Source organism: Alosa pseudoharengus, unplaced genomic scaffold, assembly GCF_046254945.1.
Source record: "Alosa pseudoharengus isolate Yale_2024_CS ecotype anadromous, Long Island Sound unplaced genomic scaffold, YU_APseudo_1.1 YU_APseudo_1.1_scf_6, whole genome shotgun sequence".
Taxonomy (NCBI): domain Eukaryota; kingdom Metazoa; phylum Chordata; class Actinopteri; order Clupeiformes; family Clupeidae; genus Alosa; species Alosa pseudoharengus.
The window spans coordinates 35893637-35913381 of record NW_027468848.1 but is presented as its reverse complement, the minus strand read 5'-3'; the positions used below and the strand labels follow the sequence as shown (position 1 = coordinate 35913381).

The 19745-nt window shown below is 41.1% G+C and overlaps 2 protein-coding genes across 3 annotated transcripts in view; both read left to right on the top strand.

Annotated features, from left to right (window-relative positions):
• Nucleotides 1-1030: 1030 nt before the first annotated feature.
• On the top strand, nucleotides 1031-8183 carry egr3 (early growth response 3). The gene is made up of 2 exons (XM_076271230.1): nucleotides 1031-1494; nucleotides 4930-8183. The coding sequence occupies exons 1-2, from the start codon at nucleotides 1341-1343 to the stop codon at nucleotides 6039-6041; spliced, it is 1266 nt and encodes a 421-aa protein (XP_076127345.1). The 5' UTR covers nucleotides 1031-1340; the 3' UTR covers nucleotides 6042-8183.
• Nucleotides 8184-12281: 4098 nt separating this feature from the next.
• bin3 (bridging integrator 3) overlaps nucleotides 12282-19745 on the top strand; it is a 49326-nt gene continuing 41862 nt past the window's right edge. For both annotated transcript variants that reach the window (XM_076269920.1, XM_076269919.1), the window contains exon 1: nucleotides 12282-12396. Coding sequence is in view for 1 of the 2 variants with exons in the window: in XM_076269919.1 (XP_076126034.1) it covers nucleotides 12389-12396 (8 nt within the window). In the remaining variant the exon portion in view is untranslated. The remainder of the gene's footprint in view (nucleotides 12397-19745) is intronic.

The following is a 19745-nucleotide window of genomic DNA, read 5'->3' as shown; positions in this document are numbered from 1 at the left end:
GGCTGTTAGAATTATTGCCTCCTGTATTAAGATGTTAAGTGCAAGTGAATGTCCGCCTTAAATGTGTAAACTGCCAGTGCATAACCTTATTTAATAAGAAGTCTGAGTAAGGAGTGCCAATGAATACTAACGCTAGTCTTACTGCGTGGGAAGAGATGATCTGGTCACCGAAGGCGCTCTCTGTAGGTTATGGGATGATGGTGGTATACTTGGCCCTCGTCGGGTGTTTTGAATAAACTCACCAGTTGTATTGTTGCTTAGTGTGACCTAATCGTTCTAATTAGACTATCTGTGTATTTCTGTATGTTTACATTCCAATACGGCATCCGTAGGCTTATGAGTGAGCAGTATAAGTACCCACTCTCTTACAAAATGTGCACACAAAAGCTTAACTCATAAAATAAACAGAAAAGTAAATATGGGTGAGTTTCATGACCAGTGCATTTAGCTGTGGCCGAAACGTGAAGTTTAATGAGTGTATTTTCTCTACTTACTGGTATTGACGAGATTTTAAAAGACCTTTTATTTTTTGGGGTCGGTAGTCTTACAGACAATCACTGCTGCATTGAATGCACCCTCATCATATTGCACCTGCACATGGAAACTGACACAATAGGCCCATTGAACTTAAGTTTCACACGCGTCAATACGCACAAGATGCCCAACTCGCACCAAACAGAAGCGACGAAGAACATGTTCGCGGCGGGTCAGCAACATATTTAACAGACTTCATACACTCAATACGCAACATACAAACACACATACAAACCATAACCACACAAACTGTATAACCTTAAAACAAACAAAAAAAAAGCCCGGTACGTCCGCAGAACAGGACCGCTCGGCTTTCACCAGCACTCTTCCTGCTCCGGACTCTAATGTTCCACTATGAGGTGCTTCCATTGGTGACGTGTGGCGCACGATCTAGCTTTGTGTATCCATAAATGGTCATCTACGTCACAGATTTGTTCCGTCCCCCTATTTAATACAAGTGAGCGTTGGAGTTCCCTGTCTAAGCAATACCCTCAGCAGTCAGCGCTCCACTAGTGCAATCACCATCGTTTCATTGATCCAGAGACTCTAAATATCCCCACCAAACGAGACAACAAACTCTTTATTTAATTTATAATAAGCACGACTGAACTTACATGTCTCCATTTCAACGAAGGGGTTCCAAGTGCTGACTTGGGTCGGAGAGTTGGATACAGCATTACCAGGGATTTGTTCTCGCACTACCATCGTCATTGATCACCTTCCATCGCACTATCAAGAGAGGAGACTGCGGGTGTATCTCAACGGATACCTTCACGCTGTCATTAATGACAAACTGAATAACTGCTATGACAGGTAAACTAGCGGAGAAGCTCCCTCTTACCATGAGCAGTTTAATCAATACAATTCCTGACAGTCTTTATCCAGAGGAGGACATTCCGACTTCTATGAACATTTTCACCAGCACGGATTCTATTTCCCACTACTCGCAGATGAACACAGGTAAACACTAAACTTAACTTGTATCTTAGAGCTATGGTTTTGTTTGTCTTGGTTGTGGGGCTCACAACGCTCACAAGGCAACAGTTGTCTCCAAGCCGGGCGCGCTTCTCAGGCACCTGTTTTGCGCTCTTCTCCGCACTGTACAGGCGCTCCGACGGCGACGGAACGTAAGCTATCTCATTTGCAATAAAAGCACATTATCATTATTTCGGAAGCATAGAAAGATTATCATTTACACATGTTGCCAAGTCTGTTGTGTTGTATGACACAAGATACACAGAACTATTTAGCGCGGGTGATAGTTTTCAAACATCTTCTGTTGACAGGCAGGGAATGATAACATGGATGTAGCTTACTCAGCGTCACTATCAAATTCTGAGGAAGATGGTCCATTTGAACAATAAAATGGTAAAACAGTGATGGTGCCCACAATCTAAAACATGCACGCCTGTTGAAACGTAGTCTAGATGTAATGTTAGAAGTTTAGAGAAGTCAAGAAAGCACTGATTACATTTGAGGATTTAGTATTTGCAAGCCGCAACAATGGTGTGGCAAATTATTGAACTGGTCGCGATGGGGAGACAGTGACATTTGGGCACTGGCAACTGTATCTGCAATACTTGCAAAGGAGAGCCTTTCACAGACTGAAACAGCTCACGTTTATTTTGAGATGGACAAGATCGAGAGCCTATGGAAATCCGTAGGATTTAGAGGTTTATTAGTTTACTGATCTAACTTCGCCTCTAAATATCTACTATGACTTGTCGTGTAAGTCAGTCACTAAGAAGAATTTCAAACTTCACTCAAAATATCTGTATTTATGGTTAGCCTACAAGCCGATAGACTTGTATGGACCGAATGGACTATTTACTTAACTGACACGCACGCACGCACACACACACACACACACACACACACACACACATACACAGAGAGAGAGAGAGAGAGAGAGAAAGAGAGAGAGAGAGAGAAAGAGAGAGAGGCTCGCTCACACTCACAAACTGAAACCCCTTTTCTAAGGATCATTAGACTACTTGGTGGATGGGGGGTGCTGTTGTAAGTAAATAGATAAATAAACGACTAAACTTTTTCCTGTGCAATATAAATAAATAGGCTACGTTTTCCGTCACAATTAATGGCTCCAACCTCACTGAAAATATCATCAACAGCTTATGTTTAAATTTCAATTCGGTGGTTTGTTCCAAATCGAAGGTTCACTGAGTTCACTTATTATATTAGATGTCTATGATGACCTATTGATTTTATTTTTAAAAATTGTCTACAAAATATAAGTAATATCAAAGGTGCCATTTCAAAAAGAAAGACTAGATGAAGGCTAGACCATGCCGCAAGAACACTGCTCCCCCCCCTTAATGAGGATATTTCATTATTTTTTAGCAAATCAAAAAGAAAATAAATAACATGATGTAGCATACACCTAGTTTAATGAGATCAGAAAATATGTCAGCCTATAAAATAACAGGCCTATTAGCCTACTGTTTAAAATTATTGTTTTTTAGTGGAAGATGGCTTTGCGTTATTAACAGGCAGCCTGTGATAGAACGCAGCTATGTGCATATTCTCTTCTATTAAGTGGCAAATCATGGGAGTTTTAAGTCCCTTCTGAGAGCCATGGAAACATTTATGTCAAAATTATTAGCTGACAAGCCTCTGTCGATGATATACAGATAGGACATCTGTCATGTGAACGGACGTCCTTCATACGCAACTGCCATGTGCGTCTGATTGAATTTATCTGGGAAAAATGGCATGGCCTACGTTATCGATCTGTTTCGTTGTTTAAAACACCGAATAAATTATTCTGATTTTAATTCATTAAACCACACTTGATCCATAGGCTTTTGCTCCTTAACCGCCGAAGCCTCGGCATTTACTGACGCTTAATATTATTAGGCGTTTCTGACAGCATTTAGGTTGCAATTCGTGTTTAATATCGGCTAAATATTTATATTTATAAAATATGACAAACATTATTCTTACAGGATAAATACTTCATATGAAACATCTTTCTTCATGTCTGTTTAGGGTGAATTTAGAAGAGCAAAGGCAAACTTTTTTTTACTCTACTCCTTTTGTGATTTTTTAGGTGTGCTTGTATGCTGGACATACTGTATACAATTTTCTTACTTTTTTATTTATGCATTATTGGGCTGTTATGACAAGTACATTTCCCAGATGTGGGATTTAATAAAGTTTTATCTTATCTTATTTTCATATGCCTTTGTCTAAATATTTCTTTCTTAAGACTTTTATTGCCTTAATTTCAGCAACAATTACATATTTTTAAGAGCAATGAAAATGCCACTGTTAAAATGAAACGTTTTTCCAAAGTGAAATTCTTAACAATAAGGGATGAATGACAACCTGCCATTTCACAGACACCATGCTTTTTGTGTTGAATGGATGCAGACACTGCCTGCAATTTTGGTTTTGTTTGTTTCAATGTGTAGCCCACCAGACGTAGGCTAAAGCCCTGGTGAAGAGAGAGAGAGCAGTTTCAGTATATTTAACACAGAGGTTCTGAGTTAGTAGTGCCACTGCAGGTTAATGCCTGTCTGATGTAGAATTTGATTCTCAAAAAAATGTCTCCAATGAACTGATTGATGTCAGGCTGCAGACTGCACAATGGCTGTTGCATGAGGCTACACAGACCAAGTGCCATCCGACTGGTGTCTTCACTTAATATGTAAGCAGAGAAGGTGACACACGGCTTACAGAGAAGGACATTAACACAGGACAAAAAGGTCCCTAATACACTGATTCTCTGTGATAATGAACCTGCGTGTGATAAGAGCTATGTGGAGCTGATGCCCTGTTGTGAGAAAACCCAGGACGGCCACTGCTGCTGTGGCCACACTCCTGTGGGACTGCTCTCATAATCCGAGGGTGCATCTGAAACTTGATTTACGGGACCTTGTGGGAAAGCCGAGAATGAGGAGAGTGAAAGAGAGGCAGACAATGTTAGAGAGAGACAGAGGGAGAGGGAGAAAGAGGGAGTGAGGGAAAGAGAGAGAAAGGGAGAGAGAGAGAGAGAAAGAGAGAGAGGGGAGGGGAGGAGGGTATACTCACTTTGCTCCTTGATTCGGTCGGCAACTTTACTTGTGTCAAAGTCAGATATGCTGCTTCTAAATTCCACTCATCGATTGGATGTCCGTCTTTCACTTTATGGGATTTCTGTTTTTCTGGATGAACAGTCAGCTGAAGTAGGGCGAAAAGTTTGAGTTTGAGATGAACCAAGGATTCCACTACAGACCAAGCAAGTCCATGAGTCATAGTAAACATTTACTCTGTGAATGATGTCAAGCATATGACTTTACTTGAGGATGTTCAGTTTTTAACAAAACAATCTAAAGTCTAAGTAATGCTTGTTTGTTGATGGCACTCCTTCTGAATTTCTCTCCTGTTTTTGTGCAGATAATATTATGGATTTGGGCATGGGGAGCGAGAAAGGATCGTCCGAGATTCAGTACGGGTCCAGTTTCCAGTCCAATCGCAGTGGCCAGACAGTCACCTACTTGGGGAAGTTTGCGTTCGACGCCCCCCCATCGGGCGGGATCGGCGGCTCGGGGTGGTGCTCAGACAACAACATCATCAGCCTGGTGAGTGCCGGGATCCTGGGTGTGTCTCCGTCTCCCGGCAACATCACCACGCAGACGTCCTCGTCGGGCGGCAGCATGGGCGGGCAGTCCTCGGAGATGGAGCAAGTGTACGGTCCCCCACTGCCCGCGTACTCCACCTGCAGCGAGATGTACCCGGAACAGGTGTCCTTCCACCACAGCCCCGCCACTAGCACGCCCCTGGCGTACCCGGGCAATGACTATCACACCACTTCCAAAGCCCCCATCGATGGCAGCCTGTTCTCCATGATCCCCGACTACAACCTCTTCCACCATCAGGGGGAGGTTGGCGTAATGGAGCACAAACCCTTCCAGACCATGGACCCCATCCGGGTGAACCCGCCTCCCATCACGCCCCTGGAGACCATCCGGGCCTTTAAGGACAAGCAGCAGATTCACCCGGGCTTCATTGGTGGGCAGCAGCACGCGTCGCAACACCACCAGCCTCCCCAGACTCTCACCCTCAAGCCCATCCGGCCGCGGAAGTACCCCAACCGGCCGAGCAAGACGCCCGTGCACGAGCGGCCGCACGCCTGCCCGGCGGAGAACTGCGACCGGCGCTTCTCGCGCTCGGACGAACTGACACGCCACCTGCGCATCCACACGGGCCACAAGCCCTTTCAGTGCCGCATCTGCATGCGCTCCTTCAGCCGCAGCGACCACCTCACCACGCACATCCGCACGCACACGGGCGAGAAGCCCTTCTCCTGTGAGTTCTGCGGACGCAAGTTCGCCCGCAGCGACGAGCGCAAGCGGCACGCCAAGGTGCACCTCAAACAGAAGGACAAGAAGCCCTCCGACAAAGGCAGCGGCGCAGGTGCGTCCACGAGCCACAGCTCTCCCCCCAGCTCCTGTGGCAGCGGAGGGGCAAGCAGTGGCAGCATCATGACTGTCACTACCTGTGCATAGGGCTCAAGGGGAGCTCATCTCATACAAATAGACTGGCAATTTACTACTGGGGCTTCTCTGTTTCCTATGAAAAAAAAAAACAACAAAAAAAAACAAAACAAAGACAAGAAGAAAAGACTTTGAAAGACTTGTTTCCTTTCCTTCGCCACACCCCTCATCCATTTTTGTTCTTTACAGATAATATTCTTGCCTTCATTTTAAGGTGATTTAGGAGGGTCTGCTCTTCCTTTAGAGCACATGGGTTTGGGAACTGAAGGGGCACTTAAAGAGAGCACTAACAGATTTGTGGACATACGTCTCAGAGTTTATGCGCTCTGCCTTTTGTATTTTGAAAATTCTCTGCCTGCAGTCTTCAACAGAGTAGTGTACAAGAAAATATTATTTCAGTCAGGGCTGTGATTGGCCGTCAAGTAGTAAAGGTACAAATTACATTGTGAAATGTATCAGATGTATTTTTTTATGGGACTGTCTATTTAAAAGTGCAATCATTTTTGTTTGCTTTTTTTGTTGACTGTTTGCAGCACTTTGGTTGTTGTCAATTGTTTAAATAATGTTTATTTTTTACTATCATTCCATCAGTTACTTGTTTTTTATTTTCTTTCTATGGAGTGTGCCAAATGTCCTGAAATTCCACAGCCAATCGAGCTATAATTGGTCGTGGAATTTAGTCTTAACATCAGAGGTTTGAGTTACTGAAATTTTCCGGATGCTTATTCAAAGAGCCTTTACAAGTACAAAAACAGCTTAGGTGTTCAGAGACATACAGTTATACCACAGTGGTCATACCCATTGGCTTTGCACTAGCACCTAGAAGGCCCATTATTGTTTGTTAAGTAAAACTACCTTCAGTGTAGTGTAATTTAGTGATTCGCTGCACGTGCCAACTGATACACTCCAAACGAATGATCAGCAAAATATCCATCCAAGTCTGAATTGGTCTGTGTGATGCCCCAAAGTTTAAAGGTGCATTACTTCTAAATATTTCTAATATAGGAGATACAGCCTTTGACAAGAAAGTGCAATACCAAATGAAAACAGGCCTTAAGCATCTGCAACCTGATCCAATAGGAGTCAGAGCAAAGTTCTAATTCTAGAGGTCAACTCATAGAGCCATTCCCACAGCACTTGGGCATCCCACTAAAATCTCCAATATTCTAAAACGCCTTTCTCATTTTTGCTGCTTTTTGCCTGCATGCATCTAGTATTAGTAATACTGCACGCACTGATGTTAAGGGGCTGCAATAGCAACAATGCATCAACACAGACATACTGTAGTATGCGTCTAAGTTTTAACACCGGGCACAAACATAAATAATGCCATATGAGATATCTTTTTGAGTGAAATGTGTTGTATTTTTTGTTGCCACTGTGGCTATTTTCTGGAAAATTAGTGTACGTAACTTCTCTTACTGGATACAATGCACACTGTATCTCCAGCACACATACAATAAACATAGAGCTGGTTTTAAATGAAATACTGTTCAGAAACAGATGTACACACCTTTCTAGGATTTCATGCTGCAAATACATTGCAGTCAAGTATTGGCTTAAAGAGCCACTGCATTAGCTTTTATATATATTTTTTCTTTTTAGACAGCTGAGGCCTGACAACTACACCAGTGCCATCTAAGATCATTTGGCTACATTTCTCATGTAGGATCCAACTCCAACTTAATGTACTTGAAAAGGCCACAGTCACTATTCTGAGAACATCTAGGGTGACCCTTGAAATGAAAAAAAAAAATGTAGGACAGAATTTTTGTACAGTTAAATATATGATATTACACATTTTTTTACTTGGAATGTAAAAGACCATGTGCTCCAGTATTACATTGTGTTTGTGTACTTGTGTGCATATGAATACAGTTGTATTCCTAAACACACATTTTTACATTGACTAAATGTTTATGGAGAGGGTATCAATTTCTTTCTGGAGAAAAAATGTTGTGTACATACTTTGTATTGTTACTTGTGAGTTTGTGTGCCTGAGAGTGGAGCATTGGGGCAGTTTAAAACTTGATACATCCTCCATTTTCAAAATAGGTAATATAATTTGTTATGTGCTAAACTTTTTTTCAAAATGACTTGGAAACACCAAACAATGTGCTAATATTACAAAAATAAACGGGAAAATAATCTAAAGAGACATGTGTTGTGTGTCTTGATTTAAAAAGTCCTTAGGGTGGAAAAACATGGCAAACATACTGTAAGCACCCTTGGTTTACATAATGATGGCATGGCATAGCTTTTATTTTTTAATATTCGCCAGAAAACCTATCAGTGACCAATCCAATTCAACTAAAGCAGAAAGCAAATTAAGCTAAGAAGTTCAACTAATTTCAAAATTTTACACCATGAATTGTAGTCTACCAAAGTCAAACAGCATGAAAAATGATAGGCCTGCCAAAGTTGAATACTTGAATGACTTCCATTCCATTCAACTTAAACTCGGATGCAACCAATAATTGGAATGCCAACAAAGTCTACACTGTCCTCAATGCTCCAGTCTAGTTTACAACAGCCAATCTCTCTTTTGATTTGTCTGTGTCGATGAGCTGACCAAGATATCATGATAGGCTATGGCAGTATGGCTATGGCAATGACCCACTGTTGGTCTGTGGTCATGTTTTTATGTCTCAGAACGATGCCTCTGACTTCATACAAAATGTTACATTTATTGCAATTACTTGGGGTTAGAACAACGTTACGGAAAACATGCTGAAAATAATCGACTGGTCTGACGCCCAGTGTTCCTTGTCTTGCAAGAACCGGTATCCACTTTCTGGCAGGTTTCCAACCCAGTTCCAATTAACCAGACGGCCAACGGCTCTGCCGAATCTTGTGTCAGTCGAGTACGCGACCAAATCTCCTTGCACTGTGCAATGAAAACAGACTGCAATGTTTTCACAGGCGTAAAATACAAACTTCATGTGACACACAGGCCTGTTTTGAAGTAGTCACACTTTATGTTGTAAATGGCAGTTCATGATTTCCTAAAGCCATAAACAAAGGTTAGGCCACAGATATGTGATCAAATGGAACAATTTGTCAGAGGTTTAGCCTATCCAGAATGTTTGAGAGTGGTTGCATTTTATTTTGAAAAGTAAGGTGAAATTATTCATCCCATTTATCGGAATTTGCCTGAAGCCAAAAGTTAAATCTTGGCAGCTGTGATCCTGTATGCAGAGAAATGGTCTTTAATGTCAAAACTGTGTACATTAGCAAGCATATCTCAGTAATCATTTCACTCTAATTGAAGGAATGGGAGGCAAACGGAGGCTGGTTCAGTTCTCAGGTGAAAAGGGCAAATATAATCTATATAAGTAAACATCAAATATCTCCAAGGATTTACTATAAGCTATAATAGGTCTTGGTTAGAGGGTGTCATTTTAGCCTATTCTGGTTTGTACTGATGTCTTTATTTCTGAAGCAGCATATGTGGTATGAGAAATAGCTTTTCTCCCCCCACATATATGAACAAAACAGCTTCTGGCTTAATTTTGCTTATTTATTTATTTTTGCTTCTGGTTCTGCCAGGCAGATCAGAGAGAAAGGCCAACTGTAAAAATATCCAAGGCAGTGCTCACAGATCATATAGCTGCCCTGTGGATTTGCTGCTGGCTTGTGTGAATTCACATTTTGATTTATGGAAAAGAAACCTGTTTTTTAGGAGAGCTGTGTTTAGAAAGCCTTGTGAAAAGGTGGAGGATATTCTCTGAAAAGAACACAATAGCATAGAAAGTGGTCTTCGAAATTGCTCCCTCTGGCACCTTGAAACACATGCCATGTCATTACGATATGACCCAGGAGACAGAATGCGTTGGAATGCATTGTGCAACATTTTTGTACGCAATGTTGTAGACTCCATTCCTCTGAAGATTTAGGACTTGATAATCTCTTTCTGCATTTTTTCTTTCTTTTTAAAATTCCAACATAGGCCTATTTATGGCCCCATACAATTACATTTTAGATCAAAAATGGACATATAATTATTTGGTCATACAATCAGGTCTTAAGCACAATATGACCACTAAAAACTTTGTTATCCTGTAGATTTAGAAACCTGTCATACATTTACATTGTAACCATGAATCTTTTTGGGATCCGTGCATCTAAAAGAATAGTGTCTAAGAATAGTATCAATAATTAAAACAGTGGTTTGTGTTTGTACCACTACTATATATGAATGGACAAAAATATCAAACAGTAAAACTAAGCAAGGGATTCCCAAACCCAATCCCGTGTAAAAAAAAAGTATTATCACTTTTAGAGGCCACTACCTGATAAGTCTCTCTCTCTCTCTCTCTCTCTCTCTCTCTCTCTCTCTCTCTCTCTCTCTCTCTCTCTCTCTCTCTCTCTCTCTGTGTGTGTGTGTGAGAGAGAGAGAAAGAAAGAAAGCGACCATGTAGAGACAATATGTAAGTGTCTGTATAGTGTACGTGTTTCAGTTTGGGTGGCAATGGTGCCAGAGAGCTCCCCACTCATCCGTCCGCAAGTCTCTTGTCTCAACCTGATTGTTCACTATTGGGAATCGGCCAGCCGCCAAACTTCACAATCCTCGTTTGTGCCAAATTGGGTTGCAAGGTTGGATGATTACGGACAATATTCGATGAGGGTTTCGTGGAGGCAACAGAATGTAAATGTGACCTCAGTCAGCGTTACGGTTCAAGCCTGGCCTGCTCTGCAGCCTGTGTTTATTTATTTAATTCACTCCCTGCAAAGACGCTTTTGTGCCAGATCATTAAAGGCCTAGAGTAAACTCACACCGCATCAAAACCTTAGCATCCACTGTGCGTACACCGATTGGGGGGACCCGGAGCCTAGCTGTATGAACTACAAAGGTTATTAATTAAGGTTATTAATTAAGGCAGATGAAATTAAGTATCTGACCACACTGAACTCCATTTTGGATGTGTTGGTATCAGATATTCAATAATGAATTATTGATCACAAAATATTTTTTTCCTAATGTGTGTTTCTTGAGGTACTTTCAATTTTATCCATATTTTATAGTTTCTTCCCTTTTTTCTTGTTTGCATGTCACTGCACGGAAAATGTTTTGTAAATTTCCTTTTCATCAACCTGAAAGTTAATTATGCATGGAACATATTAATAATAATAACAATTACTCACATTATTTTTTTAAAGAATAGCCAACAAACTGAGGGAAACTTGAATTCATAAGTAAATCCACGTTTGAGCCAAAATAAGACTTGTATGTTATAAACTTGTGTTATACTTTTATTTTGTGTTTTTCTACTGCCTTATAATAAGGCCTTTACTCTCTGAATATTGTAATGAAACAGTTGATATATTTTGTGAAAGAGACATTTCCTTCATTGTTCACTTGGTTTTTAAGTTTGTTGTAATGCAACTGTTTTGTTTTTATGCTGTGAAGCACTTGAATAAAGAAAATACAATGTTGTTATTTGTGTACCATTTGCACTGTGATTTAAAAGGCTAAACAAGAAACTAAATATATTGTGTTGCTGACAATACATTCTCCCATGTCTTTGTTTCATTAACTTCTACAATATGTAGGCCTATCTAACCTGTAAAAATCACTTAGGCTATAAATCTTTAGTAGCCTAGCCTATAGGCTAAAGTGCTTCAGACACCGTAAATGATCGGATGTGCTATAGCTCATTTAAGCTTTAAGACTGCATGCAAAACAAAAGTGTCTATCTGTCTATGTAGAAGTGTAGCCTATTTGTCAACAGTATCATTCCTCACTCCTGTAGATCTCTCCCACTCCAGCAAACCACTCTGTAGGCATAAGGTGATATGGGCCATAAAAACAACAAATGGACAGACTTCTAGATAGTGTTGGGGAAACATAATTGGAAATAGCCTATGCCATTAAAATGTACATAGGACTAATGGAGATTACCGAAATTAAGAAAGTTGCTGTTTACCCACGTAGCTTAAACTAACCCCTTGACACACATTGGCTACTTAATCAGTAGCCTATCGACCTTCCCATCATGGCTTGATAGCCTACCTGTAGGATGAGAATAATACATCCATAAGTCAACATGTTTTATCTCCAACGTTGCAAAGAAGTGCCAGTGATCATTACATGAATCACATATAATGTTAGTCGTTAGAACCAAAGATATTTTAGCTCAACCGTCTCTGATAAAAGAAAACTATGATTAAAAACTCGCCTGACCACTTAGACCTCTTTGCTTTCCGTAGTTTAAAGCCACCTAACCTCTGACCTTTCAGTTGAGGAAAACTTTTGCACTTCCTGGATACTGTTCGAGTGTTTGGATTTCCTCGGGGCGATGTGTTTTGGGGAGACAAAAAGCACTACCTGAATAAATTGAATCAAATCCTCCATCAAAATGAGTTGGTACGTACAACATGGTGAACTTCAAACTCCAACACATCCAAATAAACGATGTTTCTTCTTGTTTTCGTTTTTGCAGCTAACAGCATTAGCCTAGCACTAGCGCAGTTGTAAATTAGCACTGACATTACCCTGCGTCAATACATCGCAAAAAGTAATGATGTTTTTCATTCTGTAATTCCAGATGTTAAACTATCGCATGTGTATAATGTGTGTGACAAGACATTTTTAGAGTTCTAAAAAGGGAAGCCGTAACTGTAGCTTATTGCTGTCTGCTCATGGGTCGAATGCTAGTGTGTTGTGCTAGTGTTGCTACCTTGCAATAATCTCTTCAGGTTACGTTTGGAAGATAACGTTAGCCGAATGAATGGTCACATAATTATGGGATCTATATGCATAGCATAGTTCTACACAACGCTTAATAGTTTTTAAAAGCCTATGCCAAGTGGTTCGCTCGATGGTTAAGGAATAACACAGTCCAGTCATGGTAGCATCTAGCAAAGGATTGGACGAGTGACAACTTCAACCAGTAAATTAATTAGGCTGTAAAGTCGTTAGCCTGTTAGCAAATGCTGGCCAACACGAGTTTCAGTTCCCCGCATAGCTGCTACACAAAAATGGGCTCAACCATATAGCAAGCAGGAACAAACTGTGTTGGACATAGTTTGTGGTCCTTCAGAATTGACTTCCGACAGAATTCGACAGAACTTGCAGTTACAGATCTTATATTGACAACACTTCTATTACCATAGTTGTTTTCCTTGTTGATAATAATATGGAATAAGTGAACAGACAGTTAAAATAAACGCAGATTGTTTTCAGAGGAGCTGTGATGGGGGGGAAAAAAAATCATGAACCTTTTGATTCATATCGTCTATTAGGCCTTGATGTTGCAACAGTATCTGCCATGTTTGATTACTCTTTGCTTTGAGAATCTAGGGCTGTGATCCGTCTGAGCCAGGCTAGTTCAGATTTGTAGAATAGGAGCAGCATACTGTTTGGCTCATTTAAGATCGCAATTACTGAAAAACACATTAGACAAATGAAGAGACAATGTTCTGCTGTCCATACTTTATCTCCCCCGTGTTTTGAATGGAGAATAGGATTATATAAGTATAGCCTAAGTCTATTTTTTTTTTTTAGCAAACTGGAAAACAGAAAAGACTTGAAGGCCATGGTTTTAATGGTGAACTCTGCAGTATTGTAAGATATTGGTACGATTGGCTAATGAATGGCATTACTATGGTTAATGGTGGTTCCCTAAGAAGATGGGGCATATTTAATTTGCAAATGCACTGTTCTGTAGTTTATTGGCGGAGTGTCTGCAGTTTGTTGTTGTTATGTTGAAAACTTGAACATCATCAACATAATTGAAGTACAATTTACACTGTGCCTGTTGTGAGGTGCATTTTCATCTGCCTAGGTCTCAAACATAGCCTACTCTTCAGTCTTAGAAGTACATAGGCAAACTTCCAGCATAATCGGTCTACCGAGTATTTTTTGGATTGCACATTCTTGTCATGGTGGTCAGCAAAGCAGTTTGAAAGCCTGTATCTTGCTCTTCATTCCCACAATTTTACCACGTCTGCTACATTGCATTACCACACTCCCCAAGACAAAGCCTTATGTTTCAAAAGCATTTTTTACACGTTAAGACTTGCTGCTGAATATGACGTTCATGATCGATAAAAAAACTCTGAAAACATAATTGGCCTTACATCATTGTCATTCTGCTGACAGAGACAGGATTATGGTAGTGTCATTGGCATTGCCAAAATATTCATTACGCATTGATTACGTTGGGAGTTGTTTCTAGTGACACCCCTCCTGTTTCTGTAGTGCGTTATAAGTAAGACCCACATTTACAGGGTCAAAAAGCACCAGGCGACCATTAGAGGGGTGAGGCCAGACCAACGTCACCCATCCCAGTATCGGGATCATTGGCTGGCTCGGGGGACAACACTTCAACCAGCACGCACTGCCAGCTCCAGGGGTCGGAGGTGAACCAGGCCCCCGTGAAAGGGTCCATTATGACCCGGTCTAACTGGCAAATTCCAGGCAGGCCCTCTCTCCGAGCCCATGACGTGGGCCCAGTGACTCGAGGGTCATCGGGGAGAACAATTGGCCAGTTCCGTCTCGTCAAGCGGCCCTCTGTGTTCTGCCGCGATAAGATCCCCCCAGCCCCCGTCCCTCCCACCCCCACCCCTCCTTTTATTGCAAGTGGCGCGCTCTTCACAGTTCCGCTAGCTGGGTTTGGCCGTTCTGCCTGCCGGTGGCTGAGCGCGTTGCCTGCCTGCCTGCGTGACTCATCTCCATCCCTTGGCTGCGTAATTGCTCCGCTCCGCTCTGACAGAGTCGAAGCTTTGTTGCTGAGGCTGGGTCTCGCACGTCCAGAGTGGCGTCTCCTCGGCCAGATCTGCATCGCCGTGAACGGGACACAGTGTTCAGCGCTCAATAAAGAGATCTCTTCAGAACGTACTGCAATCTTTTGTAACCACCCCCCCCCCCCGCATCTACTTTAATACTGCTGGTCAGTTCCACATCTGTTGCCTATCTTGTGTTGTTCCCTAAAATGTAATATCTCTCAGAGGCCCTCTTTGGATGCCTCTCTTTTCCTTCAATGTCTAGCAATCCATTGTTTCATTCATATGGAATCATTCATAATTGTTTATTTTTTCCCTTTTTTGCCCGTGTCTTTTTTTTCCCTTCTTGAAGACCTGAGTTTTCAGTCAGGACTCATCTGTGTGTGGGAGACTGCTCTGCTGTGCTCCATTCAAGTGATTTTTTTTCCATTCATGCTGACACGTCTGAGTGCCGCATTCACATTACTTTTTTCTTTGGGGAGAAGTGTGTCGATCACCTTGACACACTTGTCTCCCAGCTTAGTTTATGCTTCTAGACACCTGTTGATCAGGTCTTCACCTTAGCATTGTACAGAGTACAGAGTTTCGTCACAACCTCTGTAGCCCTTTTTCATTTTGGACTCTGGAAACGCTTAATCAACACTCAATAAACACTTGCGTATTGAGTAAAAGTAAAACATAACGCTGCATTGCACAACAGATAGGCCTGTTCGTTTGAATGCCAAATTAAGACCAGAAACTCATGCTCTAGGCTAAATGAGAATTTAAATGTCATCTAACAGGCCCAAAGCACCAAAATACTTTGAACATCAAATCTGACATCATTGTCAGTCACTATAGCTAGGTGATGTGACATCACATGTATTCCTTAATTGGTAGTGTCGATGGACAGTGCTGTAATTTCACAATTTAAAAAAGGACTTTAATTACTCCCTGTCTTAAGTCATCTTCCTTGACATGACTGTTTGGCGCCACTTGTTGACATTGATGCATGCATCTGAAGCAATAACATTCATGGTGTGACCCAGGGTCAAAATTTAACCAGGATAATTATCATTATGGCACGTATTTTAAGGTTCTCCTCTAAAAGTAGGTTAATTCATGTCATTGTTATACAAACCTGTTCTTATGCTTACTGCTAGGCAAGTGATGCAAAGTATCAAAACAGCTGTATTCCCTTTGCTCTGACCCTCTGTCCACGGCAAAGACCTGCCCTTTCCTTGTTAGTCTGACCTTTTGTCCTTGGCCATCTATATAAGTATATATACTCTTTTGATCCCGTTTCTATGAAGAAACTTTAAAGAATCCTTTGATTGTAGTATTTATTTATATAACTTATATATTTATTTACTATAGATAGTTGTCTTTGTTATGTACAGTTTCTTTTTATTTTAAAATGTACAAGTTAAGTGTGCTGAGTATGAGCTGAGCAGACCTACTATTGGGTAAAAAAAGACATCTTGTTATGTGTAGACTCTTGATTTCTGTTTGTTTATGACTGTTTTGTGGCTCACTAAGGAGCTTCAGTTCATCATTAAGCAGTCATCCACATGAAAATCATTAAATTGTTGAGGTCCATATTTAATGACTAATTAAGTATTTTTGCATAGACAGTAAAGGTAATTTGTGTTGCTATTTAAGACAGAAAAAGTAATTTGTTTTGCTATTTTAATCTTTGTTTTAAGCAATCTGTTATCATCAAATTCTCCTTAAAAAAGCATAATTTTATTTTAATGATAAGTTAAATGAAGAATGATATGAAAATGTTCACAATTTTAAAAGTGTGTGCTCTAAGGTCACCAACGGTTTTAGCATCTTAAGAATACCAAGCCTAGGCTTGGCTTGATCAACGTGATTAGTCATCCCAGTAGTGACTTGTGTCTGCCCGTGGCAGAAGTAAGCTTCTACAGTATGCAAGCGTTGCATGCAAACTGGTGAATAAAGCCCCATAATGACCTTGTGACGCAGGCTAGGGTGACTGCTGGCGTTCTCCCTGCTCTAACCCAGTCAGTGTATGCATGGGGGAAGCATGGCCGATGCAATACAGTTGTCCCTGGCACGGTGGCAAGGGTCTACCCAGGGGGCATGGGATCAGGGCACGCAGGCTAACCCCCGCATCCGACCATCTGAGGGCGTCTACAAAAATGTCTCTGTGTGTGAAGAGTCATCCCAGACCATTCCCACAGAACAGGGAGCAGGAGCGCTGCCGTGCTGGACACAGAAACTCCCTCTCTTGCCTGTGTTGCCTTTTCTATAGGCATTCACAAAGCCTGTAGTGATTACTCAGTCAGTCACTGATGTACACACTGATGTAAGGTGTAGGTAGAGGTAGAGACGGCATGCGTCTATTTCATTGTCAATGCAAAGACATCAACAGTTATTCAAGAAGGGCTGTAACTATTAATCGATTAGTTATTGACTATTAAATTGATTGCCAACTATTTCGATAATCGATTAATCAGTTTGTGTCTTTTTTAAGGAAAATACATTCAAATTCTTTGATTGATGCTTCTTAAACTTGAATATTTTCAATATTTACTTATTCATCTATGGCAGTGAACTAAATACTGTATCTTTGGTGTGGGGACGAAACAAGGCATTTAAAGAGATAATCTTGGGCTTTGAAAAACAATAATTTAAAATTTTCCACCATTTTCTGGCATTTTATCGATCAAGCAACTAATCGATTAATCGAGAAAATAATCGTCAGATTAATCGACTATGAAAATAATTGTTAGTTGCAGCCCTATTCAAGAAAACACATTTCTAATTATTATGCCCCCTTAGACAACATACGTTGTCACAATCGGGTCCTGAGTCCATGTAGCAAGTTTGCTCTTGATACCTCATTGCATTGCTGAGATATGGCCTCAATTCCCGCCAAGGCTTCTCTGCCACTTTTAATTGGCTTTATTGGGTGAACGCTTTCACAAATCAAATCACCAATAGGTCAATTTTGTGTGTTTGGTATAAAGATCATCCAAGACAAATTTTGAGAAAAATGGACAAAATCTGTGACTTGTGAATTTTTTTTCTGATTTTCAACAAAATCCAATATGGTAGATATTGACGTCATGTACGTTGAAAAGGGCTTGAACCAAGGTTCGTAATGGTACCTCAGTTTTTAAAAAATCGGGTAAATGGTTAAAAAATTACATGCATGGATGCAGCTTCAAATTTGAACCATTGGTGGCCCTAGAGTGTTTGAGGTGCAATTGTGAAACTTGGTGGAAATAATCGGGGTACTGTCCCAAATCAATGTGCCAGATTTCACAACTTTTAACCATACGTTGTTTGGACAGCCATAGACTCCAATGACATAAGAATGATGTTTAGCCTAATAATAAGAAAAGGTACACACACACTTGGGGTGCCTTTGCAGCTTCACTTAGCCTCCATTTGGAGCCTTTTATGTAGACTAATTCATTACAGCTAATCAGACTTGACTTTGTTTGAAGATTTCATATAAAACACATTTAATTGCAGAAACTATAGGTTAGTAAGTGTTAATAAGTTGTATAATTTTCATCATGAAATATGTGAAATACATTTTCACAGCTGACATTCATTTTGACACTGCATCTGCCAATAGGCTAGTAGTGTGTGTTGTAGTGGTAGTAGTGTAGAGGTTGTGTATGGCAAGTGGCATTAACTGGTTAAAAAGTTCTCCCTCTCTTTATGTGGGACGTTAACTCTGATCTGTCAGAGTGTTTCTTTACTTCTGAACTGTCTAGTTTTTTCTCTCTTCTCTTTTTGTCAATTTGCCACGTCTGAAAAAGCACTATTAGGCAATATTACCCATTGCGTCACGAAGTAGCGCAAGAGAAACAATCAGTTTAAACCTAGATCTGGAGTTGTGAGATTATTCGTGAGATAACTTGGCTTATGTTCTGCTGCTGATGCATTTCGTTTGTAGTTCTATGAGTCATCTCTGTGGACTTGAGGAATTTAAGTGGGTGACTCGGCTAAACGTAGTTTTCCATGATGATGTTGCCTTGGCAGATGTATGACAGAGGTTAAGGTACTTTTCCTGCTGGAATAGGCCATTTGTCCTTTTGTTTATCGGTCTGCATTTCAGCTTTGCCAGAGCTTTAGTATCTTCGCTGCTTTTGATTCAGAGACATTGTGATGGCTGTGTTGTACCAATTATTTTTATCGGATCGTTTTTTTCCCTTTGTCTGTGACTTGGGTTATACACAATGTCTCTGTTTTTCTGTTGTGTTCAAATATAGATGTGCAGTCCCCCCTGTAGATGAAAAGTGTGTGTTCCTTGTAAGAAGGGGATGAAATAGGCTACAAATTCAAGTTGTAGCCTACTTTCATGGGTTGGACTTGGCGCTTTGATTGAGCTGTCATGAAAGGGGAGTGACTGACACACACACACACACACACACACTCACTCACACACACACCAGCACATTTACACACGCAGAGTTTATTCACACCCTTTGCTTTCCATCTCATTAGTGCACACACCTTCGCTTTGACGCAGCTGCTGTCCCAGTGAGCCTGTCAGCAGCGCCTGTCCGTCAGTCTCCAGGCATATTATTAGTGTCAGATCAACGTGTGTGTGTGTGTGTTTGTGTGTGTGTGTGTGTGTGTGTGTGTTTGTGTCTTTCGACACAGGTACACGTCTGGAGTAAAACCTATGATTTATTTCTCATAGGCTCCCTCAGACTCTTTGCTCCGCAATTAAGAAGCAACCCATTGGTGCGGTAGAGGGGTCGCTGGGAGCTGAGGGGAGGAACGATTACTCCCAGAGGGGTTGCTTGCTACCTATTTTGGGCACGACTGTTGGGTTTTGACATCCGTAATCCTGTAATGCGATTTTGAGTGATTGTGAGCTTTGTTTTCTGTCTCTTTTTGGTTTTGTTTTACATGCTCACTTGTTCACACACACGTACACACACACGCGCGCGCGCACGCTCACACACACGCACGCACACACGCGCGCACAAACGCATAAATGTACACAGACTGGCCCTTGTC

Excerpts from the sequence above, each read along its gene's own strand:
- egr3 (XM_076271230.1), top strand. The coding sequence starts at position 1,341 with ATGACAGGTAAACTAGCGGAGAAGCTCCCTCTTACCATGAGCAGTTTA. Across the intron at positions 1,495-4,929 it reads CTACTCGCAGATGAACACAG|ATAATATTATGGATTTGGGC; the intron begins GTAAACACTAAA and ends GTTTTTGTGCAG.